The 27,792-nt window shown below is 44.1% G+C and overlaps 2 protein-coding genes across 8 annotated transcripts in view; both read left to right on the forward strand.

Annotated features, from left to right (window-relative positions):
* Xpo4 (exportin 4) overlaps positions 1-6,648 on the forward strand; it is a 94,992-nt gene extending 88,344 nt beyond the window's left edge. For both annotated transcript variants that reach the window (XM_057786165.1, XM_057786167.1), the window contains exon 23: positions 1,913-6,648. In XM_057786165.1, the coding sequence (XP_057642148.1) occupies positions 1,913-2,110 (198 nt within the window). In that variant the 3' untranslated portion in view covers positions 2,111-6,648. The remainder of the gene's footprint in view (positions 1-1,912) is intronic.
* A 7,176-nt stretch (positions 6,649-13,824) lies between these two features.
* Positions 13,825-27,302, forward strand: Eef1akmt1 (EEF1A lysine methyltransferase 1). 6 transcript variants are annotated; one of them, XM_057786631.1, is made up of 6 exons: positions 13,853-13,894; positions 15,557-15,663; positions 17,659-17,819; positions 22,747-22,829; positions 26,072-26,352; positions 27,011-27,302. In XM_057786631.1, the coding sequence occupies exons 3-6, from the start codon at positions 17,676-17,678 to the stop codon at positions 27,145-27,147; spliced, it is 645 nt and encodes a 214-aa protein (XP_057642614.1). In that variant the 5' UTR covers positions 13,853-13,894; positions 15,557-15,663; positions 17,659-17,675; the 3' UTR covers positions 27,148-27,302. The 6 variants fall into 6 exon arrangements, with proteins under 6 accessions (XP_057642610.1, XP_057642616.1, XP_057642612.1 ...); XM_057786628.1 differs by having other exon boundaries at positions 13,857-13,894; positions 17,617-17,819; XM_057786632.1 differs by having other exon boundaries at positions 13,872-13,894; positions 15,557-15,692.
* The last annotated feature ends 490 nt before the right edge of the window (positions 27,303-27,792 follow it).

Below are 27,792 nucleotides of genomic sequence, written 5' to 3' on the forward strand. Positions count from 1 at the left end.
AGTGAGTGACTGCTGTCTTTGAGGAATTCCGGTTTTATAAAAATGGAGAGGTATATCAGATTGGGAGTGGGAGTTTGCCTTCAGAGAGTATTAAAGAATGGAGTATTACTTTGTTTAGTGAAAACAATGAATTACTAGTTTTGTTGAACCTTTAAGATCTAAAACCATTATTCTTGTGGGATCAATGTAACAGAGGCTCACCTGCCTCCTAATTCTGATAAAATGCCTATCTAATATATAAAGTACATAAAGGAACAAGTTGGGGAAGGGTGATGCCTAATTTTCCATTACCTTACACCTTTTTGTATGGCCAAGTGGTTGGGTGGAGAAGCTTGGCCTTCCTGAAACCAGTAGGGTTTTCAGACCCGCGCATATAAAGCCCCTCTTCTTCTAGACGCTGTGTGCCATGTGAAGCACAGGCTGTGAGAGACACTGGGCCTTCAAAGAAAGCTTGCCTCACTACATTCTCTCTCTCTCTCTCTCTCCCTCTCCCTCTCCCTCTCCCTCTCCCCCCTTTCTCCCCCCTCTCTCCTCTTTCTTTCTCTTCCCTTCCATAACCCACTAAATAAATATCTAACACCCCTCCCCCCAATAAAAGGTATTTTCCTTTCAGGTGTGTGCTCCCTTCCATCATGTTGCTTACTAAGACAGTGGACTTCTTTCCCGTGTGTGCAAGCAATACATTCTGATTTCCTTGTCTGATGGCTTTTAGACTATGTACATTTTAGAGACACTCAAGGGAGCCCAGGAGGATGGCTCAGAGGCCACTTTAGGTACTTGCCACCAAGCCTGATAACCTGAGTTCAATCCTTGAGTCCTATATATGTGGTGGACGGAGAGAACTAACTCTGCAAGTTGTTTACACACACAAATAAATAAACAAATGTAAGAACATTTATAAGAAATAAGACAAGCATGGTGAAAGGAGAAGACCAACTCCTGCAAGTTGTTCCCTGACAACACATACACATAAATGAGTGTAAAAAATGTTTTTGTCCCCTGGAAAGACAGAAAGCAGAGTGGGCACTTTGGAACAACTAGTGTGGTTCTTGCTGCCTGACCCCAGAAGCACTATCATTTCTTGGCAATAGGGCAATGATTTGAAGTTATACTGGCTTCCTTCTGTCCTTTGGAAAGGGCAGCTAAGGTAGCCCTGGCTCAGTGCTGTAGACGATGAGGGTGGGAATTTGGGAAGCTGTACCCTGCTTCTCTTTTGCTCTATATGATGTCTGATTTCATCATTTTATTGTTGTGATATCCCAAGGAGCTCATGGAAATTAATGGCAGACCAGCTTTCTCCACGGCACTTCTGGCCTAGGTGACTTTCCCTCCAGCCTCTGCCCACTTACCTGTATATTAATGTTATGAGAGAGAATACCAAAGATAAAAAATACCACCACTACATTATGCCTGCCCTTTATCCAAAGCCACTGGCTACAGTGCTGGCTTGGGACTTTCAAAGTGTTCTACCTCCCCCTTGCGAGAGCTCTCAAACCTCTACACTTGTGCTGCTGTGCCTCTGCTGTCCTTGGAGCTGGGTGGACAAGGTGTCTGCACGAGAACTGTTCACCGTCACAATATAGACATAGGGCTTTTGTACAAAATACAAACTAAATAGAAAAGGCAGTACCACAAAGCTGGGAGCACGTGGAGCCAGATTGCCTATACTGTTGCTTTATAAGTGTAAGTTTGAATGTGTTACTTCAGCTGGCAGAACATCTGTAAAGTGTGAACATTGGTAGTGTCAATCTCATTGCAGCCTACATATTAAATGAATTAACCTACAAATAAAGTGAGAACAGTAATCACTGATGTTGGAAAAAGAGTGGTCTGCCCTGCCTTAGAACCAACCCCATAATCCCTGCTAGGATCCCCAGAAGGCATTCTTATGACTATCTTGTTTCCTTTGCAGGCTGAGTATTCTGAACTAGTTGAGACATTACTGTCAAGTCAGCAGGACCCAATCATTTACCAGAGATTAGCAGATGCCTTCAACAAGCTCACTGCAAGCAGCACTCCTCCTACCCTGGACCGGAAGCAGAAGATGGCCTTCCTAAAGAGTTTAGAAGAATTTATGGCAAATGTTGGTGGTCTCCTTTGTGTGAAATAAACTGCAGAGCTATACTCTTAACTTAGATCCTTTCTGCAAAGTGCACTGAATTGCTGAAAGTTGACTTGAGTCTTGGCCTATTCCTCAGTTCATTTGACCATTTGGATTTCGGAGAGCCTGAGACTTCGATGTGGAATTTGGTGAAACAGGAGAGGTCAACTTAAAATCAGCTTCTGTTATTAGGTGTTAGCCATGATCTGCCATATACTTGTCTTCTAGATTCTGAATGGTGATTTAAAATTTCAAAATGCAATTCCATATATGTGCAAACAGATATGGGCACCATGAAATTCCTATTCAGTGCCTTTTGCCCTTTTATCAAAGCATAGGTGACTAGCCAAAGGTGGTATGTTTTCAGAATTATTTTTCAAAATGTCCATAGATTCCCCTCATCTCTTGGGGAACTGGTTGTAGGAGTGGATTCTTGGGCCCTGCTGTGCATCTTCAGAATACCTGGTTGTTAGCTCTGGGGTCTCCATTTTAATAAGTTCTTCCCCTTTGTTATCCTTAACATTTTGAATCAGTGCAAGAGATGGTGAAAACCCGTAAGAGATTTTGTGCTTTCCTACTTTTCCTCCCTTCAGTGATTATAATTATGCAGGAAGAAAAATCATCAGCGAGTGTCTGTTAGTTTCGTTGTTCATCTTCCCCCTTCCCCACCTTCCTTCCCTTTCGTCCTCAGCGTTGCAGGTCTCGTGTAATTATTGCAGGTTTCTAATCAGACGGTGATGCCTGAACTTGAGGGAAATGCGTGTATATTTCTGTCTCGTAAAGTTAACTTTAGGAACTGTAGCCATTTCATTGCCTTAATTTTAAGAGGAAAAGACAAACCAGATTTGTTTTAGAGAGAAATTAGTCTTGACACGTAAGAGTTGGCTTAGGGTATTAGCTGCTATGACCCTCCTGCCCCTTTGATTATGTGTTTATGTGTGTTTCCTAGTGAAATGAAACGAGAAACCCTGTGTGGTTACCTCTCTGTGTTTCTGTCCAACCACACAGCCTGTATCTACTCTGGATGGCTTGCTTAAGCAATAATTTTTTAATGGATGTGAATTACCACTTCACACAGACTATTGCACATTGGGGCATTAGGGGCAATAATTATGCTAAAGTGGTTGTTATCCTCAAGTCACAGGAGCCACGTTAGTTCAGTTTCAGAGACTAAAAATTTATCTTTAGCCAGGCATAGTCATGTATGCCAGGCTAGTCTGGGTTACAAAGTATGATCTGTCCTTTTTTTAAAAAAAAAAAAGAGAGAGAGAGAGAGAAAGAAAGAAGAAAAATTCACTTTAGATCCTCTGGCTTTTCTAATCAGGATTTTTATACTGCTACCGTGCTCCACTTAATTTTGTGTGCCAGTTTTAATTATGAAAATAAAAGCTCATTTATAAACAGCAGTCCTTGGAAACTGCAGGACCAGTCATAGAGTATAGTGGCAACAAGATGATTCTGCCCAGGTGTATCTGAGACTGCCGTGGAGGGGCAGGCTCCTCTGCTGTTGACGTCTCTCTGCTAAACCTGAACCGCACACATCTTAGCATCTGACGCTCTGGAGACGTTGTATGGCTCTCTATAAACAGAGCATCCCTGTGATGGTAGGTGTGAGTGGATGCAGAGCTGAGGGCCATAACTTTGAGAATCCTTTTTTCTATATTGATCACCATTTAGTAACAGTAAGCATGGAGGAAGAAAAATCTCTAAATACTACAAAGAAGGAAAACAGCATTCTCCACATCTCTGTATTTCAGGTTCTTGGAAAGGAGCGCTTTTAGATTCTTTTTCTCTTGACTTGAAGTGCTCTACATCAGCAATCACTGTTTTGTGTTGTTCTTGATGTCTGTGTTTCCTCAGCGGGTGTGGTTTGTGTGTGCCGTGCGAGTTATAACTATGGGCCTAAGTTCACGTGGAGATGGGTAGGGAAGGATGCAGTAAGAAGGCATCTGAGTATAGCTTCTATACAGACAGAACTATATGAAATTGCCCGGATACTAGTATGATACTCCAGTTCTGTTACACCACTTTTAATTGAAGGAAGATTTATTTTAGATTGGACCAAATAATTCTTAAATGATCACCAGAACATTGATTAATGGCCAACTGACAGTGAATGACGCCACCATATTTCAGATAATGGGAATGCCACTTGTACCACCAAGATTTTTCAGGGTGTGTGTTTGCATTTGTTTGCTTTATTGAGTATTTGTTTAGTTTGGTCTTTTCCTTTGCCTGGCTTTGTTGTTTACAAGTGCTTTGTGAACCTCTGGGTTTTGTTGCTGTTCCACTTCCTAATGCTCTTCACCCAGTGGGTATTGAGGCCGTGGATTTCATGGTCACGGACTAGTTTTCCAATTTAAACTGTTAAATCATTTGTGCACTTTTTAAAATACATGTTAAGAGGACGCTCACTGTCAGATATTTGACTTTTCCTCTTTTGTGTTAAATTTCATTTGTTCATAGCGTGTCCTCTAACCTGTATTTCCCCATACTATTGTTCACCTTGGCTCATCTTATACTTTTTGACCATTTTTTCCCCCAGGGCGCAATCACTAAGTCATCAGAGTCACCAGGCAGGGAGGTTGTATGCTAACAGTGGTGCTGATGTGACCCCCTCAGCTGTGCTCTTGTGGCCTCTGCAGAGGGTAGTTTGACTGATGTCTTTGTGCTGGGTTGTTGTATTTGACAGTGTCCTTTCTAACACAGTAGTTGAATATTATTCTGGGGGAAGACTGTTATGTCAATGTGACTGTATTGTTTTTGTCTGATACAAATGACAATTTATGTACATTCTGTCGAGATTTTCCCCAAACTTAAAAACTTTAAATTAATCCCAGCACTTGGGAGGCAGAGGCAGACGGATCTCTGTGAGTTCAAGACCAGCCTTGTCTACAAGAGCTAGTTCCAGGACAGGCTCCAAAACCACAGAGAAACCCTGTCTCGAAAAACCAAAAAAAAAAAAAGAACTTTAAATTAATTGTATGGAAAAAATATCTAATGATAATCAGATACTCTGTCCCAGTTTTCACTTTAAAACCAAACAAATCTATAATCTTCCCCACTCAGCATCACTCAGCGCTCTTCCTGCGGTCAGGACTGTGTCGCCGCCTGTCTCCTCTCTGTCAAGACTTGTATGAAGCCCTCAAGTCCTGACAGGACGCTAGCTGTCAGTTTCAAGTATTTCAGGTCAGAGTCTCCTAGGGGACAGGTAGTGTTGATTGTACCCTGAAAATGTTTTTCTTTGTTACGTATTTACGTATATTTTGTTTGCCGTCTCTGTTAGTAGAGGTGATTGTCTTGGGCCCTGTCTTGTGAGTGATCACTACAGGGTCTCAGTACCACACTCAGCATTTGAGTCTGAAGGAACCGCAGTGTTGTGCAGAGGTGTCTCTTGTTTTTTTTTTTTCTAAGAATAAGGAACTCATTTTGATATGAGGTTTTTAACATTATAAATTTTCTATAAAATTTCCCACAGAATAACAGATAATTTGAGGCTGTAATAGTATTTTTAAGTTACTTAAAAATTTAAGTGGGTTTTTTCTGGAAACATTGCATTTCTTTAAAACTTTCTGGAATTAGAAAAATGTCCAAATTAGACATCTTGTTAAATACAAGTTGATTTAAAGGGCCATGGCTCAAGTTTAACTTCACTTTCCCTTAGGCATAAGAATTGTGAAGTGTTCCTGGTTGGTTATAAGGGGAAACCATGACTTATATAGCCAAAGAGTACATTTGGTTCAGGTCAAAGTAGAAGATTAATAATGGACTTTGATTTTGCTAGTTTTGAAGATGGATGGAGAAGTGTTTCTGTTCTGTAGATGTGTGGAGGTCTCTGTAAAGACTGTACAGGTGATGCCTCCTGGCCAGTGGGAGATGTGTGACTGGAGTAGGCAGCTCTCTGTACCCCTGTGGCCTGCTCTTCACCTGTGGGAAGGTTTGGCTTTCTTGTTGTGTCTGCATTTTTAGGCCTCTTAGCTCTTTGGAGCTGTCAGGTGTGCTCTGAAGGCTAATTTCCCAGCCTGAGGTTATTTACCGTGTCTGCACTATGTACCTACTGGGGGTGGGGGTGGGGAATCTGACCTCAAGTGTGCTCTAAACCCAGGTTTCCTGGTGTGGTGTCTACCACGAAATCATGACAAATGGCAAACCCTGGTATTGTGATCTTATTCTCTGTACAAAAAGAAGCTCTATGCAGTGAGCTGTGGTTTAGTGACCACAGAATGTCAACACTGCTATCATTCAGCACGTGTAACATTTTTAAATTTATAAATATTAAAGTTTTAAACTTACACTAAGACTTTTAGTTTATTTTTTTTAAGAAACCCAGGGATGAGTATACTGTCTACATATTTACCTCTATTAATATAACTAATGAAGGCATTTAATTTTTGAAAAGATACTGCAGTATGATTTTAGGAAATAAACCAAGGCTATGTGTTAAGCCAATTATAACCTGAATATCAAATTGATAAAACTTGATTTGTATTTTTTAAATCCTTCAATGGGCTTTAAAATATGTGTTTTCACTAAATATTTTTATTATATTTTGGTTTGACCACGTGTGATTTGTTCATGGGTGTTGTATTAGTGTTCTGTTGCTTTGAAGAGATACTATGACCACAGTCTTTCTTATAAAAGAAATCATTTAATTGGGGACTTGCTTATAGTTTTAGAGGGTGAGTCCATTATTATGGTATGAGGCATGGCAGCACACAGACAGACATGGTGCTGAAGAAGTAACTGAAATCCGGATCCACAGGCAGCAGGAAGAAAACACCACTGGGCCAATCTTCCCACCCCCAACACCCTTCTTTCAACAAAGCCACACCTCCTAATCCTTTAAAATAGCACTGCTTCACAGTGGCTCTTAATCAAACCACGACATTGTACTCCCGGGCCCCTAGAGGCTTGTAGCAATATCATATAGGGAAAATGCAGTCAAATCAGAAGTTTCTATAGTCTATAACAATCCCAACAGTGTTTAAGAGTCTAAAGACTCCTGGAGCTCTCCTAACCATGATATCCTGTAAAAATCAAAAACAGATCACATACTTACAAAATCCAATGGGACAGGACATACATTACCCTTCTGAAAGCAAGGGAAGGGAGCACAGTGAGCAAACGCTGGACCAAAGCAAGGCAGAAAGCTAGTAGAGCAACTTCCAGATTCTGCATCTGTGTCTGACCTGCAGCCCCTTCCAGCTTTGTTAACTGCAGCACACCTCTCTCGGGTTGCTTCTCTTCCCTATTAGCAGCTTTCCTTGGCAGGTCTTCCACAGCTCTGTCGGTCACCTTCATAGCTTCACACAGTGGTCTCGAGCCTCCAATCAGGGATGACCCTGACATTCGTGGCCTCTGCAGCTTTCCTTAGCCATGAAGGGAGATTACAAAATCCCTTTCTGGTGTTTTGACTCTAAAGTATTGTGCCAACTGTTGTTCCTGCTCCGCTGGGGCAGGAACTTGGCCTCCGTTGATGATTTCCTTCACCCTTTAAGCTTTTCTTTAATTCCTTCCACGAGTTGAAAGCTTATCTGAGTAGGATCAAGTCACCACTCCCTTTACTCCAGTTAGCATCAGGCTTTTCTTTTTAATCTTCTTGAGCACTGGACTTAGCTCCATACATTTCCTGGTGCTCCTTTTCTCCTAAAACTGCATTTTGCATTTTTCCTTGCTCAGCTTGCTCCTTTGCATTATAGATCTGTGTAAGAGTGACCAATGATAGCCTCACAACAGAGTCCATACTAGAGTGACCAGTGATAGCCTCACAACAGAGTCCATACTAGAGTGACCAGTGATAGCCTCACAGCAGAGTCCATACTAGGCTGTCTTGGAATTTCCTTTGCCATAGCCAATAATTCAGAACTTCAGTTTAGCCTCAGGCAGATTTTTTTGGCAAGGAGAGAAAGCAGCCACATTCTTCACGAAAATATCAAAAGAATAATCTTTTGGCCACTTACTAGCGTTCTTGAAACATCTTGAACAAGACCATCGTAATCTACATTGTTGTCATCTTCAGCCCATTAAGGCCCACTGAAGGTGTTCAACTGCTTTCCTAATCCAAAGTCCACATTTTATCCACAAACAGCAAAGTCAGAGCTGTCATCGCAACACCCCACTCTGGTAAGGACTTCTGTCTTAGTGTTCTGTTGCTGGAAGAGACACCATGACCACAGCCTTTCTAATAAAAGAGAGCATTTAATTGGGACTGCTTTACAGTTTACTCCAGTTTTACAGTTTACAATGGCAGCACACATGCAGACATGGTGCTGGAGAAGTAGCGAGGATTCTACATCCAGATCCACAGGCAGTGGGAAGAGAGACTGGGCCTGACTTGACCGTTTGAAACCTCAAAGCCCACCACAGTAACATAATTCAACAAAGCTGCACGTCCTAATCCTTTCAAATAGCACTTCCCCCCTGGTGGCCGAGCATTCAAATCTGTGAGCTATATGGTTCATTCTTAAATGTTAAGCCAGCACAGGTGCTATAACTGAAATGTGCTTGTTAGTTGGCTGTGAGACAGTAGGTAGACACTACACTGGGTATGTGCATTATACATCGTTAATCTATTTTTAGTGAGTGGGTCTGTGTATGGAGAGTTTGTATGGATAAGTACAGGTCAACAACAGGAAGAAATCCCCTAGAGTTCAGGTTACAGGTAACTGGGCTGATGATGTGGGAGCCATGTATGTTCTTAACCTCTGTGCTATCCTGCCCCAGCTTCACCCATGTGATTTCACAAGGAAACAAATCCATACAACCAGAAGCAAAATAGCATCACCACATGGGACTATCCAGATCCATAGGATATCCAGTATTCTCATAAGCTCATAGCTTGAGAAATAATTTTAGGATAATTGATTAAATCATTAAATAGAGACAAAATTATAGTAAAGAATTCAGGAGTTGAACTCTCTGGCTTTTCAAGGGTGTGATTTTTTTTTCTTCACACCTTTGTTCTTTGTCCTGTTTTAAACCCTGTATGTATGTATGTATATGTATATATGTATGTATATATATGTATATATGTATACACATATACACACAAAGTAGGGCACAAATTGCCTCTGAGTATGTGCAGGTGTGCACTCCTGAGCTTGTGAGCACACCTGGGCTATACATAAAGTCAGGAGGAAGATGTAGGTGACCTGCTTTACCACTTTCTGTTTTAGTCCCTTGAGACAGGGATCTGGATCTGAATCTAGATTTAGGCTGGCAGCCAGAAAGCCGAAGTGACCCTCTTATCATCCCCCCGAAATGGTGCCTGGGTTACAGATGCACACAGCCACACTAGGCTTTCTGTGTGGGATTGAATTCAGGTCTTCCTAGTATATATTGGAACTTATATTGAGTGGTTTGGGTTTGACCAATACCATGACATACTGACTCCTTTATGGAACTGGTTTGGTTTGGTTTGGCGTTTGTTTTGATATTAAATGGGAGATTCCTGATGGAATCTTGTGCCTTCTGTCTTATCTAAAATCACATTTCTATTAAACTAAGTGGAAACAGAGGGCATAGTTGGTCAAATCGAAGAGGAAAGTTATGGTGAAATTCCACATAGTACATTTGGCATAAATTTGAGCTACAAGTTAACCTACTGAGCTCCACTGGGTTGAGTGGATTTTAATAAAGCACAAGAACCAACTGGGTAAAGTCGCTGGTGTTTTCAGAAAGTGATGAAGAAAAAAACTGATATTGGGGCTGGTGCTGCAGTCCTGTCTGGATTCAGGTCCTGGGACAGGGAAGGGGTGTCGGCAGGAAGAAATGAACTGTTCGACCTCCAGGTGAGTTTCATACAAGTGGCCAGCTCCAAATAGCTCCAGCCATCTTTATTATATATTGAAAACAAGCATGTCTTTCCATACTAACAAGTTTTTCTGATCCTCCAACATTAACCTTCAGCAAAACCAAAGATGTCAAATATGTTTTTTTCCCCAACTTTTACATCAAAACATCTTTAAACCAAAATAACACTTGCCATTTTGCAAGTACATCCTGTTTTTACAGAACTAAAAGGTAATTGACACAGGCACACATTTTCAAGAACAGCAATCCTGTTCAAAACATATTTACAGAAATGGGGCTGATCTGCCTCCGATCCTGTCAGCCTGAGTCAGAACAGCTCCCGGTGACAGCTGGCATCCCCAGACAAGACACCTGAGGAACATCAGCTCCCAAAGAATTTTAGGGGAAAAATATTCAAGAAAAAAAAAGGGGGTTTCCAGGAATGGTCACATCTGTCCATACATGATTGACAAATGGCACTCACCTGCCAGGAGAATCAGTGTTATAAGAGAGAAATAGTACTCGGGCCACATGGTCCCAGCAGGACTCTGCGCTGTTCCCAAGCCCCCTGGTCCTTCCTGAGTGAGACTCCCTGTGGGCTTTTGCCTCATCTGAAGAGCTGTTGAACAAGCACTCATGTACTGGTCTGAATCTAGGCCGCATGACTCCCATCAGGCTGGAGAGATGGTTAAGAGCATTTTTTTCATGCAGAAGATCCAAGTTTGATCCCCAGCACCCATATGGTGGCTTGCAATCATCCATAACTCCAGTTCCAGGAGATCCACGTCATCTGGCCTTCCTGGGCATTGAATGCCTATAGTGCAGCCATACATGGGAACAAGACACCCACACACAAAATAAACAGTGGAACTTAGTAGGGATGAGGTATTATCATAGTGGTGAGTTTCTTTTTTTTTTTTTGTTTTTGTTTTTGTTTTTCGAGACAGGGTTTCTCTGTGGCTTTGGAGCCTGTCCTGGAACTAGCTCTGTAGACCAGGCTGGCCTCGAACTCACAGAGATCCGTCTGCCTCTGCCTCCCGAGTGCTGGGATTAAAGGCGTGCGCCACCACATCGCCCGGCTTAGTGGTGAGTTTCTTAAGGGTACTTTTTTTTAATGTCTATGTGTGAATGCTTGCATGAATATATGTGCACCATGTTTGTGCCTGGTGTCCTGAAGACAGAAAAGGACATGAAATCCCCTGGAGCTACAGGCATGGGTGCTGAGAACTGAATTTGTCCTCTACAAGAGCAATTCCCATTGTACCATTTCTCTAGCCTCCTGTCTTAGGGTTTCTATTGCTGTGGAAAGACATCATGATGATGGCACCTCTTATAAGGAAACATTTAATCGTGGTGGATTGCTTAGTTGCAGAAGGTCAGACTGTTGTGATGGGAAGCTTGGCAGTGTGCAGGCAGATGTGTTGAAAGAGCAGGCAACAGCGAATCGGCTGACACTGGGTAAAGCCCGCCCCACAGTGACACACTTCTTCCAGCAAGGCCACACTTCCTCGTAGGGCCAATTACATTTTAACTACCACACCTCCCAAAATGAAGCTTTAAAGCAATGACAGATAAAAGAGTACGAGATGCTCATTAAGTTCCATTTTATTACTTCTAAGGCTACATTCGCTTTACTTGGTAAATGTATCCTAACGAAGCCTTAACCTTTAAGAGTTGTTAAATACCGTGTGTGTGTTCACCAGACTGCAGGTGGGTTAAGACGTTAGCCATACCACTCTTGTGTCTAATGTTTCAAAATGACCTTGTTTCCAGCCAGCTGTCTTAGTCCGCTTGTCCTATACAAGAAGATGCTACAGTTGACTAGTTTAAAGAACAACAGGGTTTCTCTTGGTCCTGGTGACCAGGACGTCCAAGGTGAAAGCATGGGTCTGGTGAGGGCTTTCTTGTTTGTTCACATAACAAGTTGAAAAGCAAGAGAGAAGCCGGGCGGTGGTGGCACACGCCTTTAATCCCAGCACTCGGGAGGCAGAGGCAGGCGGATCTCTGTGAGTTCGAGGCCAGCCTGGTCTACAAAGGGAGTTCTAGGACAGGCTCCAAAGCTACAGAGAAACCCTGTCTCGAAAAACCAAAAAAAAAAAAAAAAAAGAAAGAAAAGCAAGAGAGAGCAACACTGTCCATCCATTTAGAAGGGACATAATGTCATCAATGAGGGATGAGTCTTTAGGTTTCATCAACTCTTAAATGCCCTACCTCAAGATGCTGTCATTGGCTATATCTGAATTGTTTAGAGTTTTGTTGAAAGCAAGCATTTCTGTTGCACCGGCTACTGCTATCACTGGGGGAAAATCCAACAAGTGATTCCCAGACTTCAGTTTCCTGCCAACACTAATTTATGACCTAGTCTATTAACAAAGAAATGTTACTTGGCTTGATTAATAATTTTAATTATTTTCAATTTATATGATGTTAAAATCTTAGTTATCTGATCTTAAATTATCTGCCTATTTATGGTTTTTTGAGACAGGGTTTCTCTGTGTAACAGCCCTAGTTATCTATAACTTGAGCTATAGACCAGGCTGGCCTCAAACTCCCAGATATCTGCCTGTCTCTGCCTCCAAAGTGCTGGGATTAAAGGCGTGCACCACCACTGCCTGACAATACATTATATTACAGGACCAAACATTGTGGAATTGTGAGTCCTTTCTACTTCAAAGGCCAAAGTTGGAGGATCACTCACCCCCAATAATAATAAAATAATAATAATAAATACTCATAAGGTCAGTGGTGACACATGCATTTAATCCCAGCACTTGCGCGGCAGAGGCAGGAGGATGGATTTCTGGGAGTTCAGGGCCAACCTGTTCTACAGGAATTCTAGGACACCCAGGGCTACACAGAGAAAACTTTCTTTTTCTTTTTTGAGACAGGTTTTTAACATGTAGCCCTGTTCTCTAAGAACTTGTTGTGTATCCCAGACCTCAGACCCACATAGATTCGCCTGCTTCCTCTGAACCCTGGGATTAATGACAGGACCAGCTATTTCTATTTTAGCTCTTTCAAGGTATGCTGAGTGTTAGAGGAATAATTCCCGAATTGAAATTGATTTGGAATCACATCTTTCATGTGTAATTTGACTGAACATTTTAACCTTTACTTCAATAAGGATTAGTTTGCCTTTGATATTACTCTGTATGATTTATAAAAAAACATCTAAGTGACAATACACGAGTTTCACCTGGAAAATATTAACCTTTATGTATTACACGAGTGGCCAGCAACTTTTGGAAATAAAAGTCATAAAAGTGGGTGGTTTCCGGGCTTATTTTCATTTTAATAGTTTTTCATTTCTTACCAGCTTGGTTAAGTTGCACTTGGTTTGAATTACTTGCTTTAATAGACCAGTCATATTTTCAGAGCAATCGAAATCCAAGTGAAATATGGGTTTCCACAGATGAAACTGCATATAGAAACTGACCCCACCCGTTATCAAGCTGCTTACTGGATGGCATTGGCAGCCGAGCGATTCCTACATGCGACAATGTTGTGAAGCTGCTCAAGCGGATGATGAAATGGGTAAACAAAGAGAGGAAAGAGGAACATAGTGTAGTTCGCCTACCTTTGCGAAAGAAAAACAAATTACATGTGATTTGATAGCTGTCGAAGGAAGGGAGGGAGGCTTAGTTTTAATTAAGGTCTATTGCGCGCAAGCTACCAAGCTAGGTAATGTAGTTGGTAAAATATCATATACTATCTGTGCACCCAACACGGGAATCTCTGAAAGACTAATGGGTTTGGAAGACTTCCTGAATTCCATTAATATTATGAAAACTTTATACTGTTTCAGTCAGTGTTTCAACTGTTGTTAGCCGACCGGACAAACAAACCTAGTGCGAAAGAGCCGGACTACCCTGATTGGGCGGGACTAGACCTACACGGCCGCCTCCGACCGGATTGCGCCTGCGCCAACGAGGCCGTTTCCCACCCAACCCCCCCGCCCTCGTACGGCGTCCGCGCATCGGGGCAACTGCGCATGAGTCCGTGGTGAGTGGCGGACGGGGAGCCGGGCGGCAGAGGACTAAAGGCTTTAGGCGGGTTTGGGCAGTTTCGGGTGGGCTCCGTGGCGGCGGCGTGCGGGCACTGGTGACCGCGGTGGGACTTGCGGTCCACGGGGCGGACTCGCTGCCCAAGGGGCGGGGCTTGTGGGCCACGGGGCGGGGCTTGCTGCCCATGGAACCGGGACTTGCTGTCCACGCTGACCCTTTAAGACTTTCCTAGTGTGGTTTCGGCTCTGCAGGGTCCATGGACTTGGGCACCTTGTCCCGGAAACAGACCCTAACATTCCGCAGGTGGTCAGGTCGGGCTGGTGCTCAGACCGGAAGCCGGAAGACTGCGGGGGGAAGGGTTTGGGAGGCACGTGCTGGACCCTGGGCGGTACCCTAACTTACTAGGCGGTGTGTGTAAGGCCCGCGTCCTCGGTGGAAGTTGTATCTCAGGTTGCGGTGGGGTTTGTGTTTGAGATGGTCTCACAGTGTAGCCCGGTCTGCTGTGGCACTCTTTGATCCATCTTGCTTCTTCCTGCTGTCGCCACACCCAGTAATCTTTCTTTAAAAAAATAAATACTATATCGGTTAAATACTATTTAGAAGGACTTGTCTCAGGCAAGGAACCTTGTCTGAAAGTCAAAGCACAAGATTTTCATAGCCAGGCGATGGTGGCACGCTCTTTTAATTCTAGACGCAGGCAGATCTGAGTTGAGGACCAGCCTGGTCTACGAAGCGAGTTCTAGGATAACCAGGCCTATAGAGAGAGACCCTGTCTCAAAAAACAAAACAAACAAACAAACAAAAAAACCCACAAAAATAGAATTATAAGGTAAAAACCATCTGTGGTTCTAGCTGCAGAGGACCAGTGGCTTCCACAAGCATCTGCATTCACTTGCACAAATCCCCCACACACAGAAATTTTTACTTTTTAAGTTTCTTCTTAAAAATGATTTATGTGTATATGTATGAGCTCCATGAGTATGTAAATCACATATGTGCTGGAGTCAGAAGCAAGCATGGGATCACCAGGAGGTTGTGAGCTGCCATGCGGATGCTGGAACTCGAACCTCTGCCCTTTGGTAGAACAGCCAGTACTCTTAAACTCAAGCCATCTCTCCAGGCCCACATAGTGTTTTTGTTTTGTATAAAATGAAAATTACAGCCGGGCGGTGGTGGCGCACGCCTTTAATCCCAGCACTTGGGAGGCAGAGGCAGGCGGATCTCTGGGAGTTCGAGACCAGCCTGGTCTACAAGAGCTAGTTCCAGGACAGGCTCCAAAACCACAGAGAAACCCTGTCTCGAAAAAACAAAAAAAAAGAAAATTACTTAGACAGTATCTACCAGGCACATTCAACCTTTTGACATTGCAAAATGACTTTTATCTACAGAGTTCATAGTCAGAAACAAACAATTGAGTTGAAAAAAAAATCTCAGTTATCCTGGGTGCATGTTTGAGCACCCAGACTGGCCATTTTCTTCCATTCACAGACTAGGATAGATAGGTACACTTCCCCCTGCGGTTTACCAGTGCCTCTGTGTTGAATCCTCCGTGAACTCTCTTTCTGCTGGGTTACACTGTCTTGACCTAAATTTTTTGCAAAAGGTACTCTAATGCTCTGTGGAAACATACAGCATTGGTATTTTTTTTTTTTTTTGATAGGTAGATTTGGTGTGTGGAAACAAAGTTTTTCTACAAGAGTCCCAGCTGGTGGTGACGGCGCACACCTTTAATCACAGCCCTTGGGAGACAGAGGCAGGCGGATCTCTGTGAGTTTGAGGCCAGCCTGGTCTACAGAGTGAGTTCCAGGACAGCCAGGACTGTTAGAGAAACCCTGTCTTCAAAAAAAAAAAAAAGAAAAAAGAAAAGAGAAGGAAAAGAAAGAAAGAAAGAAAGAAAGAAAGAAAGAAAGAAAGAAAGAAAGAAAGGGGGGTAAAAAAAAAGTTAGTAATGACAGAAACTTCTGTCTTCCACCACTGCCTTAGACAGATAATGCCCAGACACATCAAGAAACAAATGAAATTTATGCTATCAGTGGATGTTTGATTTGATTAATTTATAGGCCCATGTATGAAGGATGACAAAAAGTTTCTTAGGCTCGTGAGTTTAAGGAGAGTCTATTGCTGTGTGACCTGCTCTTTCCTAACGTGTTGGTGGTGGAGGCCGTGTGCGTTTGCTGCCGTGCCTCAACTGTGGAGTGAGTCTGCTCCAACCACAGATCACTGTCAGCTTCTGCTTGTGCCTGTTTAGTAGCCTCTTACTGACGCCAGCACCCCAGACACGTTTAGTTTGGGATCCTCATGTAGGAGGGAATAACCTTCAGTTTAAGGAGTTAAAGAACATCTAGGTTATGTTTACATAAGTCTTTCAAGGTCGTGGGCACAAGGCATTCATGTGCACAGACATACATGGAGGCAAACCACTCGTGCACAATAGAAAATGATAAGGAAAGGATTGGACATACTAACTATAGATATGAAGTTGACCTCTTTATCGAGAATGAAAACTGCAATGTCAAAGATGAAAATTGGTGAGGTGGTTCAGTAGGTAGAGTTTCTTGTGCACAAGCCTGTTGCCCCATGTTTGATCCCCATAACCCACATGGCCAAGGTTTTATCACATTTGCTGAAAAACTAGAAACCCCACGGATACAAGAACCTTGGTAAACTAGAAACGTGTGGAAAGAATAACAAGGCAGACATAAGTAGAAGAGCCTTAAAGACCACGGGAAAGAAGGGCACAAAAGAGTATGAGGGAGAACTTGTGCAGGCAGGCACATAGGTGCGGGCAGGCACATAGGTGCTGGCAGGTACATAGGTGCGGGCAGGCACATAGTTGTGGGCAGGTACATAGGTGTGGGCAGGCACATAGGTGTGGCACATCACACGTGTGGAGGTCAGAGTCCTGCCTTTTTTTAAGACAACATCTTGTAACCCTGGCTGGCCTGGAACTGACTAGAGCAGGCCAACCTCAGAGAGCTGCCTCTGCCTCCCAAGTGCTGGGACTAAAGGCGAACGAACACCCCTAGGCCTGACTATCTACCCTACCTTATTTCAGGGCTCCTCTCAGCTTTGCTGCATCCATCTCCTGTCTCTACTCCCTGGGGCTGGGTCATCATAGGCAAGCCACCTCACCTGGTTTTTTGTTTGTTTTAGATTTTATTTATTTGTATTTTATGTATGTGAGTATTTGCCTTAACGGATGTCCATGCACCACATGTGTGCCTGGTGCCAGTAAAGGCCAGAAGCGGGCATCAGATCCTCTGGGACTGGGAGTTATTGACGTGTGAGCTGCCATGTGGGTGTAAGGATAGAACCAGGTCCTCTGAAAGAGCAGCCAATGCTTGACTGCTGAGCCATCTCTCTAGCCCCTCGTCTGGCTGTTTTTACAGGGATTCCAAATACTGACCTCGGGTTGTCAGGGTAGCATAGCCAATGATTTCAACTGCTAAGCCAGCCCCCCAGCCCTGCAAAGTTTTGAATATCTATGCTTCCTGTGTAAAATTCTCTTCTCACCAGGTGGTGGTTGCACACACCTTTGCACCTTTAATCCAGCATTTGGGAGGCAGAGGCAAGAGGATCTCTGAGTTCGAGGCCAGCCTGATCTACAGAGCTAGTTCCAGGACAGCCAGGGCTACATAAAGAAACCTTGTCTGGATGGGGAAGAAATTCACTTCTGTTTGAGTTGTGTTGCGTTTAATTGTTCTCATTGTTACTTGGTAGGCAAGGAAAGAAATCCGTACAACACATGTTCCTGCTCTGCAGGTCGCAGCCAGTTGGAAATGAGCGATTCGGAAGATGATGATACACCCCAGCTTTCTTCCCATGCCTTAGCAGCTCTCCAGGAATTTTATGCTGAGCAGAAGCAGTCCACAAACCCAGGAGGGGGTGATAAATACAATGTTGGGGTGATAGAGGAGAACTGGGTAAGTGAATGCGTCCGTGTTGGGGAGTAGCGGTGTGGGGTGTGGCACAGCCGTTGCCCAGTCATTGTTTTCCTGCCTTTCCCGCCTCCTGCCATTCAGCTGAGAGCTCCATAGGGAGCAAGGCTAGGAAACGACAGCGGACATCCTAGGTCAGTATGTGCAGGTTTGCCTGGCTCTGATTGGCAGCACTGGTGATCAGAGGAGGGGTTTGGCAGGTAGTGAGATAGTGTTTCATGTTGTAAGTTACTTGTGCTTTGTAATTGGGTAGAGGCACACACCCATTGGTTTTCATAGAACCCAACAGTTCTGATGGAAAAAAAAATGCATCATTTCAATAAAAGGGGTAGCTGAAGCTAACTAATAACGGAAACTGATGAGAGACTATTAAGGCTGTTTTCTAGCTTTATGCATTCTGTGTTTTGTAGCTGTTTAAAAAGTAGGTACACCAGGGCACTGGTGCATCCTGTATCCTAGCACCCAGGAGGCAGAGGCAGGAAGATCAGGCGGCCTCAGGTCCACCTAGGCTACATAGTGAGTTAACGGATAGCCTGGGGTACATACCAAGCCCCCGTCTCAAAAACATAATGTAGGAAGGAAGTGGGAATTAGCCACTAAAGCTGCCGAGAGAAGCCTCGAGTGGAAGTGTTTTGAAGGCCTCACATTGGTCTCTGTTGATTTGAGAGTAACAACTGTCTTTCCCTGTCGCTTGGTTAGTGGAGAACGGTTTTGCTTTGGTTTCCAATTTTTTGCATTAAGATCTTTATGTAAAATTTTCTGACCATCCCCCATCCCCACTTAAAACTATGGTACGGTAATGCTCCTTCCTGTCCTCCAGGCGCTCTACCTACGCAGACACCTCCTTCTCATCATTTTCCTTCCTTGTGAGTTTTGTTGTAGTTGTTGTTTTGGGTTGTTGTTGTTTTTGTTTTATTTATTTGTTTATTTGTTTATTCATTGTTTTTCAAAATGGGCTTTCTATTATGTAGCTCTGACTGTCTTAGAACTTGCTCTGTAGACCAGGCTGGTCTCGAACTCACAGGTCTACCTGCCTCTGCCTCCTGAGTGCTAGGATTAAAAGTGTTCCAACACCACCTGGCTCTTTATGTATTTTTATTTGTTTTATTCAAGGGTGGCCTTGAACTCCTGCTCTTCTGCCTCTACCTCTAAGTGCTGGGCTTCCAGCTGCGCTACACCTAACTTCTCTCTGTATTTTCCCCTTTCAGCTTGCTCTTCTGTGGATGAGGAGCATGAATTTGAACTATTCGTCTTTAGGTGGTCTGTCTTTTTCTCCTTAATGTTCAAAATATTATATTTGTATACTTTTTTCTGACTCTAAAAGTAATAGCTGTTGTACAAAATATATAAAAGTATGAACAAAAACAATATCATTATTATTGCTTATTGGTATTACTTACTACTTAATATTGTTACTTATTACTTATTTAATCTGGGAACTTTCATTTAAGGGCAGAGAATTTTTTTATTCTCAGCACTCAGGAGGCTGAGGCAGGAGGATCATTAGATCAAGGCTGGCCTGGGTTATACTGTGAGACCTCCATTTCTAAAATAAAAAAACAAGGACTGGGAATATAGCTCATTGGTAGACTACTACCTAGCATGTATTCCACGTATGTATTTCTGTGTTCCATTCCTAGCAATACACACACACACATGCACACAGAGACATAAGAAGGGCAAGAGAATTCTGCATGTGGGTGGTAAAGAAGACCCAGGAGGAGGCTGGGGAAATGTTTCTAGTGAAGTACTTACTGTGCAGGCCTGAGGACCTGTGTTCAACTTCAGCACCCAGGCAATCAGCTGCGAGAGTGATGCGTGCTTGTGATCCCAGCACTGGGCATACACACAAACAACTATCCGAACCCTTCCCCTGGAAGAGCAGGTCTCCCTAGACCTCAGGATCAGAACTTTATCGCCCCTGTCAATAACTTGATTAGAAGCCAGAACTTAAAGCCACCTTTAATCCCAGCATTCGGGAGGCAGAGACAGGCAGATCTCTGTGAGTTTGAGACCAGCCTGGTCTACAGATCAGGTTCCAGGACAGCCAGAGAAAATATGTCTCAAAATATATATTTAAAAAAGAAGGCCTTTAATCCCAGCACTCGGGAGGCAGAGGCAGGTGGATCTCTGGGAGTTTGAGGCCAGCCTGGTCTACAAGAGCTAGTTCCGGGACAGGCACCAAAGCTACAGAGGAACCCTGTCTCGAAAAACCAAAAAAAAAATAAAAAAATAAAAAAGAAGAAGAAGAAGAGGAGGAGGAGGAGAAAAGAGAAAAGAAAAGAAAAGAAAGGAACTAGAACTCTAGGTGGTACACATCTGTTACCACACACAGGAGGGCAGAAGCCGAAGGTTCAGGAGCTTGGGGTTATCCTCAGCTACATAGCAAGTCTGAGGTTAGCCTCATCACTACCACCCCACACATAAAAGAACATGATTAAAAAAAACAACAACAAAAATAGGAAACATAATTGCTAGCTATGGTGGTGGCTACCTTTAATCCCAGCACTGGTGCATGTGTGCGTGCGTGTGTGCGTGTGTGTGTGTCTGAGGCAGATGTATCTCTGAGTTGTGTGTGTGTGTGTGTGAGGCAGATGTATCTCTGAGTTGTGTGTGTGTGTGTGAGGCAGATGTATCTCTGAGTTGTGTGTGTGTGTGTGTGTGTGTGAGAGAGAGAGAGAGAGAGAGAGAGAGAGAGAGAGAGAGAGAGTTCCAGACCCAGCCAGGGCTGCATAGTGAGACTGTTTTGAAAGGAGGGAGGGAGGAAGGGAAGGAAAAAAACCTGAAAACTAAAATTCTGTCATTATTTTGATAGAAATTGTGTTCCGCTAAGCTGTCAGTCAAGTGTGAGGACAAAGTAATACATTTCAAGCTTGCAGCAGAAAGGTCTGCTCTCGCGAGTAAACCAAGAAAAGAAGCGTGAGCCATAGGGAGATGGCGTTCTGACTGACACACAGCAGGAGAGGGCTTCTTAGGACAGTAACACCAAGTCAGGGAGGTGGCCCTTCTGAAAACCGGATCAACATTGGTCTTCCAGGAGGATCTCTGGGGAAGAGCAGTTGAGTGGTGGGGTGGAATACCCAGCAGGAAGACGGCTGTGATCAAAGGCCAATAGAGGGGTTTGGAGAATGGAGGATAAATAGAAAGGCCTTGGACACAGCTCATTTGGTGGAACGCTTAGCATTCATGAAACTGGATTCATTCCTAGTCCCTCACAAAATGGGCACCATAGCTCACACTTATAATCCTAGCCCTTGAGACAGGAGGATCAAGAGTTTCCAGCTCATTCTTGGCTACATAGGGAGCTCAAAGCCAGTGTGGGATGTGTGTGACCCTGTCTCTAAATAAATGAATAACAGATGGAAATAAATTTCCACACTGGAGAATAATGTACTCTTAGTATATTATGTGGCTCAACGGTGTTGGCTCCTCTTATCCAAAATGAGGATTACAGCTGCACGGAGACGATGAAGGAGAAGGTGTGTGTGAAACAGCAAAATGTGGGCTCAGTAAGTAGAGCATTCTGCAGACAGAATTTAAACATGGTGTTTAGGGGCAGGGGTGAATGGATAGGAAAATCCAAGAGTCGAAGATGACAGCTTCTGAGGGATGGGGCTGCTACACCCAAGTTAGTTATCCTCAAAAAAGAAGCTCCTTGGAACCAGATTCCCATGTAAAGCACAAGAGGGTTCTTAATATTCAAACTGGAGTTTGGACTACACCTCAGCTTGCCAACGCAGCAGGTGAGGGGAGGAGCAGCGAGACTTAAAAGGGAAAAACCAGGGGCATTCACATCCTGTCGTCTGGGGATTGGGTAAGGAGGACAAAGGGTATGGTGGTTTCTGAACCCATTGGGCAGATTTGGGGCGCGAAAACCTAAGAAAGAGCCATAAATTACTGACAAGGTATCTTCAAGGACAGGATGCCTCCTAGGAACTCTGGACCTCGTTAAACTTTATGACCCTGCTCCCTACCTCCTTTTTTTTTTTTTTTTTTTTAAAGATTTATTTATTTATTATGTATACAACATTCTGCCTCGATGTATGCCTGCACGCCACAGGAGGGCGCCAGATATCAGTACAGATGGTTGTGAGCCACCATGTGGTTGCTGGGAATTGAACTCAGGACCTCTGGAAGAACAGCCAGTGCTCTTAACCTCTGAGCCATCTCTCCAGCCCTCCCTACCTCCTTAATTGGCTATTTTCAGGGTATCTGTTCAAATTCCTCTCCTGCATCCCGTCTGGAGCTGAGATCAGCCCCACTTATTACATGGCTTAAGATGAAGCCCCTGCTTTAAAATAGAGTTTTCAGGCAGAGACTCTGTTTGCAGGACAGCAAGGACTTCCCAGGGGAGAGAGGGGGAGAAATGGGCTGACCACAGAGGCAAACCAAACTGCTTTCTTCACACTGACATCATCCCTCACTTATGAGTATGAATATATAAGTAGTAACCACCAGAAATGTAAGGAAAGTCACCCATCAGTATGAAACAAAACATCCAAACGACAGGCAAACCCAGCTGTGAGGGACGAAGCAGGTAACCTGGGAGACATGGAAGAGACGAGGACAAGGGAAGTGTGGGAACCGGCTACCACAGGGTCCTCTGTGCGCCCTGTCCCCTGGCCGGGGTTCTCTTTGATGGTGGCTGACTCTGAAGTCTAATCCGGTTCAGGTGGGGTAAGTTGTGCCATCCAGAGAACCTTGGCTGGTTGTTGGCCTTAGCACTGTGGCATTAGCAGCCCCGGGTAGTCAGTGTGTAGATTCTGTTGACACACTGAGGGATGGTACCGATTTTAAATAATTCAGGAGAAAAGTGACCAGTGACAAGGTAAATAGTGAATACTGGCTTAGGAGGTAGAAGTGGAAAGAAGTGGGTGTGGATCCTGAGACTCTTGTCCTGTCCCTGTCACAGCAGCTGAGCCAGTTTTGGTACAGTCAGGACACTGCTTTGCGACTTGCACAGGAAGCCATCGCTGCTGCTGGAGAAGGTGGCAGGTGAGTTTCAAATTTTGTTTCTTTTTCTTTTTCTTTTTTTGTTTAAATTAGCTTGAGGGATTCATGAAAGCACAAGTGTGGCACTTAGGAGGCACAGGTGAATGTATAAATATTCTAAATTTCCTTCCTAAATGAGGTAGTTCTTAAAAGTCTGAATTATAATTTGTAAATATTGTTACATGGTTTGCAGTTCATGGCTCACTAGAACTGCTTCCAGTACTAAGTCCTGGGAACATGGGGGGATCTATTCACTGTATCCTCTCTCTGACACAGCGCCTCATAGAGCCCAGGCTAGCCTCAGACTATTTATGTGTTGCGACTGGTCTTGAACTCCTGATCCTCTGCCTCCGTCTTCCTAAGTGCTGAGATTTCCCAGGTGAGCCGCCGCCACACCAGCTTCCCAGTAACATTTCTCAGTTCTACTTTGCCTCTCTCTTTTGCAGCACTAGAGATCAGTGCAGGGTGTTGTACATGCTGGGCAAGTATTTTATAGCAAGCTATAGCTCAGCTCTTAGGAAAGCATCATTTCCCCAGGGCCCCCCTCTAGCTTTGCTCCAGCTCCTCCTGAGGACTCCCCTGGCTAGCATGCCGCTGTGACCTGTGCTCCTGAGGACTCCCCTGGCCAGCATGCCGCTGTGTCCTGGGCTCCTGAGGGCTCCCTGGCCAGCATGCTGCTGTGTCCTGGGCTCTAGTCCTGAGTTTACAGCCTCATCGAAGTGGATTCTACCCTGCGACTTCCACAGAAAACTGTTTTGATTCCTCTTTCTCTGAACATTTTGCTGAGTGTCTAATTCTGACTTTTGGAAATGTTGCTCCATTCTCACTGTTAAGAGTGTGTCTTATGGGGGATCCATGTGAATGAGTGTGTCCTATGTGGGGATCCATGTGAATGAGTGAGTGTCCTATGGGGGATCCATGTGAATAAGTGTGTCCTATGGGGGGTGCATGCGAATGAGTGTGTCCTATGGGGGGATCCATGTGAATGAGTGTGTCCTATGGGGGGATCCATGTGAATGAGTGTGTCCTATGTGGGGTGCATGCGAATGAGTGTGTCCTATGGGGGGATCCATGTGAATGAGTGTGTCTGATGGGGGATACATGTGAATCGTGTGAATGAGTGTGTCCCGTGTGTCTTCCTCAGCTGTGAGTCTTGTTTTCTGTCTTGGGATTTTATGCTGCTGTTTGTTTGTTTTTTCTTAGCTTGTTGGCTTTCAGCTGCTGATAAACACTTGAGATACTGGCTCATTTGGAGGTTTGGTCATGGTGAGCTGGCCTGTGGGAAGCAGCATAGACGGTGAGGTAGCTAGGAAGCCAAGCATGTTCCCAGTGACCCAGCTTCCTCTCACAGCCTCCTTTTAATAACCGGAGACCAAGGTTCTAAACATGAATCTCAGCTGGACGCCTTTAATCCCACCACTTGGATAGATCTCTGAGTTAGAGGCCAGCATGGTCTACAGAGCAAGTGCCAGGACAGCCAGGGCTACGCAGAGAAATGCTGTCTTGAAAAACAAACAGCAAGCAAACAAAAAACTGTGAGGTTGAAGCTATAACATTTGGTGATAATATTGTGTTTGTTATGTTGGATTTTCCCACTAATCAGTAATTGTTACCATTAAATATTAATTGGAAGCAACTTTTCTTTCTTTCTTTCTTTTTAGTCTTTATTTTCCTCTGGAAGGTGAGTTCGGTGTTTGTAGGAGCTGTGCTGTGGTAAAGGCCGTGTGCAGTGAGCACAGCACCTGCGCCCTCCCCACTGCCCCTTCCTCTTCTCTCCTGCACTCTGGTGTTCACCTCGCTGGGAGCAGCTACTTTGTTTTGTTATTTTCAAGACAGGGTTTCTCTGTGTAACAGTCCTGGCTGACCTGGAACTCGGGTCTGTTACCCAGGCTGGCTTTGAACTCAAAGAGATCCACCTGCTTCTGCCTCCCAACTGCTGGGATTTAAAGGTGTACACCACAACTTCCCAGCTGGGGAGCAGTTACTTTTATATTCTACATTTTCTTTTATTTTAGTTTTGGGTTTTTTTTGTTTGTTTGTTAGTTTTTTCCTAGTTATTGGGGAATTCAGTGTGACATGTTTTCATTATATCCGCCACCCCAGCCTCTCGGGTGTCTCTGCCCCCCGACCCCCCCCCCACACACACACACAGCATCAGGTTTTCTTTTCTCTTTTCAGTCCATCAGGAACAAGGAGACTCACATCCACCATGTCCGGCTGGAGTTAGACGTTTTAAACACCAGGTTCCTCAGAAGCAAAGGCTGTAAAGTTTTAAGTGTTGTTAGCATTCTTTACACTGTTGACTTCTTAGCTTCCGTTGTTCAAGAAGATCCTGCTTTCTGTGTTAGCAAGAAAGACGTCTTTAGAGTTCCTACACTCTGGAGCTGCTGTGGTGTGAACCCTCCACTCGGTTCTCAGAGCGCTTTACACCTAAGGGACTGGGGCACAAGTGAGCGCTGTCAGTGGTAGGCTGCGTTTCTAGTCTTCCCATTTTGTGCCCGATGTATTTTTTTAAAATACATTTTACTTACTATGTATACAGTGTTCTACCTGCATGTATGCTTGCACACCACACCAGATCTCATTACAGATGGTTGTGAGCCACCCTGTGGTTGCTGGGAACTGAACTCAGGACCCCGGAAGAGCAGCCAGTGCTGAGCCATCTTTCCAACCCCACTGTATTTGTTGATCTCACCAAGAAAAGTGAACTTTGAGCATCTGTATAAATGCTGTTTACAAATACTTAGATTTCGCCTTTAATCCCAGCACTTGGGAGGCAGAGGCAGGTGGATCTCTGTGAGTTCGAGACCAGCCTGGTCTACAAGAGCTAGTTCCAGGACAGGCTCCAAAACCACAGAGAAACCCTGTCTCAACCAAAACAAACAAAAAAAACAAATACTTAGATTTGAAAGAAAACTTGAGATCATTGGTGTAATTTCATCTAATATGAAAAATAATCACTGTACTCGATGCACTAGTAATTGTGTGAACCGACAGAAACGGTCTGCAGAGCAGGCACTGCCGTCCTAACGAACCTCACACACTGGAACTACATGACTTGAAGTGGTGAAGCGTCAGAGACACACTGGAGCCTTACGTATGGTGTCTGAGTTTTAAGTGGAATCAAATCAAAATACTTTTTTTTTTCTAGAATCAGAAAAAACAAAATGAAATCTGAGCACAAAGACTTCAAAAAAGTAGTTCTTTGCACGGTTCATCATCTCGGCTTATGCACTTGCTTTCAGAATCGCATGCGTGAGTGCACCCAGTGTGTACCAGAAGCTCCGGGAGCTGCATGGGGAGGGCATCTCTGTCTACATCTTTGAGTATGACAAAAGATTCGCCATATATGGGGAAGAATTTGTCTTCTATGATTACAACAATCCACTGGACTTACCCACAAGAATTGCCGAGCACAGTTTTGACATCGTGGTTGCGGATCCTCCTTACCTGTCTGAGGAATGTCTCAGAAAGACGTCTGAAACAATCCGGTACCTGACTCGGGGCAAGGTTCTGCTGTGCACAGGTGGGTTCTGCCATCACATCCTGGAAGAGCCCCTAAAGGTTGGCAGAGATCTCAGAACTGAATTCCCAATCTGCCATTTAACTACATGACCGCAACCAAGTTAAGTTGCCTCCCTTGCCCCAGGGTGCTGTTGCGAATTGAGTGAGGTAACACATATGATGTGTTTAACATGGTCTGACTCATGTACATGGGACACGTTAGCTGTTCTTTTTAGTAGCCACCACCATGGACACAGACACATACTACACACATAGGACATTTCTGCAGCACACAACACACACATGCATACAATAAAGAGAAGTGGAAAAAGTAGGCACTTTGCAAACATGTTAGAAGAAGTAAAAAGGAATATAAAGACTTTATCCTGGGACTGGAGAGATGGCTCAGCAGTTAAGAGCACTGGCTGCTCTGTCAGAGGACCCGGGTTCAATTCCTAGCACCCACATGGCAGCTCACACCTGTCTGTAACTCCAGTTCCAGGGCTTCTGACACCCTCACAAAGACATATAAGCAAAACACCAATGCACATAAAATAAATAAAATACTATATCCTGTGTGCAGTGGGTGGGGTTGTCTCCCAGTTCCTTAGGGGTTTCCATCTAGAACCCAGCTGTAGAGGTGCATTTGACTCTTAGCTCACTTGGTTTGTTCTTTGCAGGAGCCATCATGGAAGAGCAGGCAGCTCAGCTCCTAGATGTTAAAATGTGCAAGTTTATTCCAGAACATTCCCGAAATTTGGCCAATGAGTTCCGCTGTTACGCAAACTATGATTCTGGTCTGGACTGTGAAACCTAAATTCACATGGCAACATGTGACAATAAAGGACTCCAAGGAACACGTCCATTTCCCAATTTATTCTCTTTCTGTTGAAACGTGACCTTCCCCTCATACTGCTCTGGACTGGGACTCTCCTGGCTTAATTTTCAAAATAAAACTTCTCATTGCTGTTTCTATAATGAGGTTGAGATTCTTTTTTAAAAAAAAATTTAAAATTTATTATGTACACAATATTCTGTCTGTGTGTACCCTGCAGGCCAGAAGAGGACACCATACCTCATTACAGATGGTTATGAGCCACCATGTGGTTGCTGGGAATTGAACTCAGGACCTTTAGGAAGGGTAAGCAGTGCTCTTAACCGCTGAGCCATCTCTCCACCCCGAGGTTGAGATTCTTATACAAACCCAGGTCTGTGGACTTAGAGTAGGGGGAGATGTTAAAAGCTGTCTAATTGTTCAACATCTGTGAAAATAGAACAGGCCTCCTGAATGGCACAGGACCTTGGTCTCTGCTAGAAGTTTCTATAAAACGGGCAGCTTTTGCCTGCCCAATGGACTGGGAGCGCTGCTCTGGCAGCTGCTTGGAGACCTAACCTGCCTCCGTGAAGCAAGCTGATGATCCAAGTAACCAGTGTTCCAGCTCCTGGGTTCAACCTCCTCTTC

Source organism: Chionomys nivalis, chromosome 12 (assembly GCF_950005125.1).
Source record: "Chionomys nivalis chromosome 12, mChiNiv1.1, whole genome shotgun sequence".
NCBI lineage: Eukaryota > Metazoa > Chordata > Mammalia > Rodentia > Cricetidae > Chionomys > Chionomys nivalis.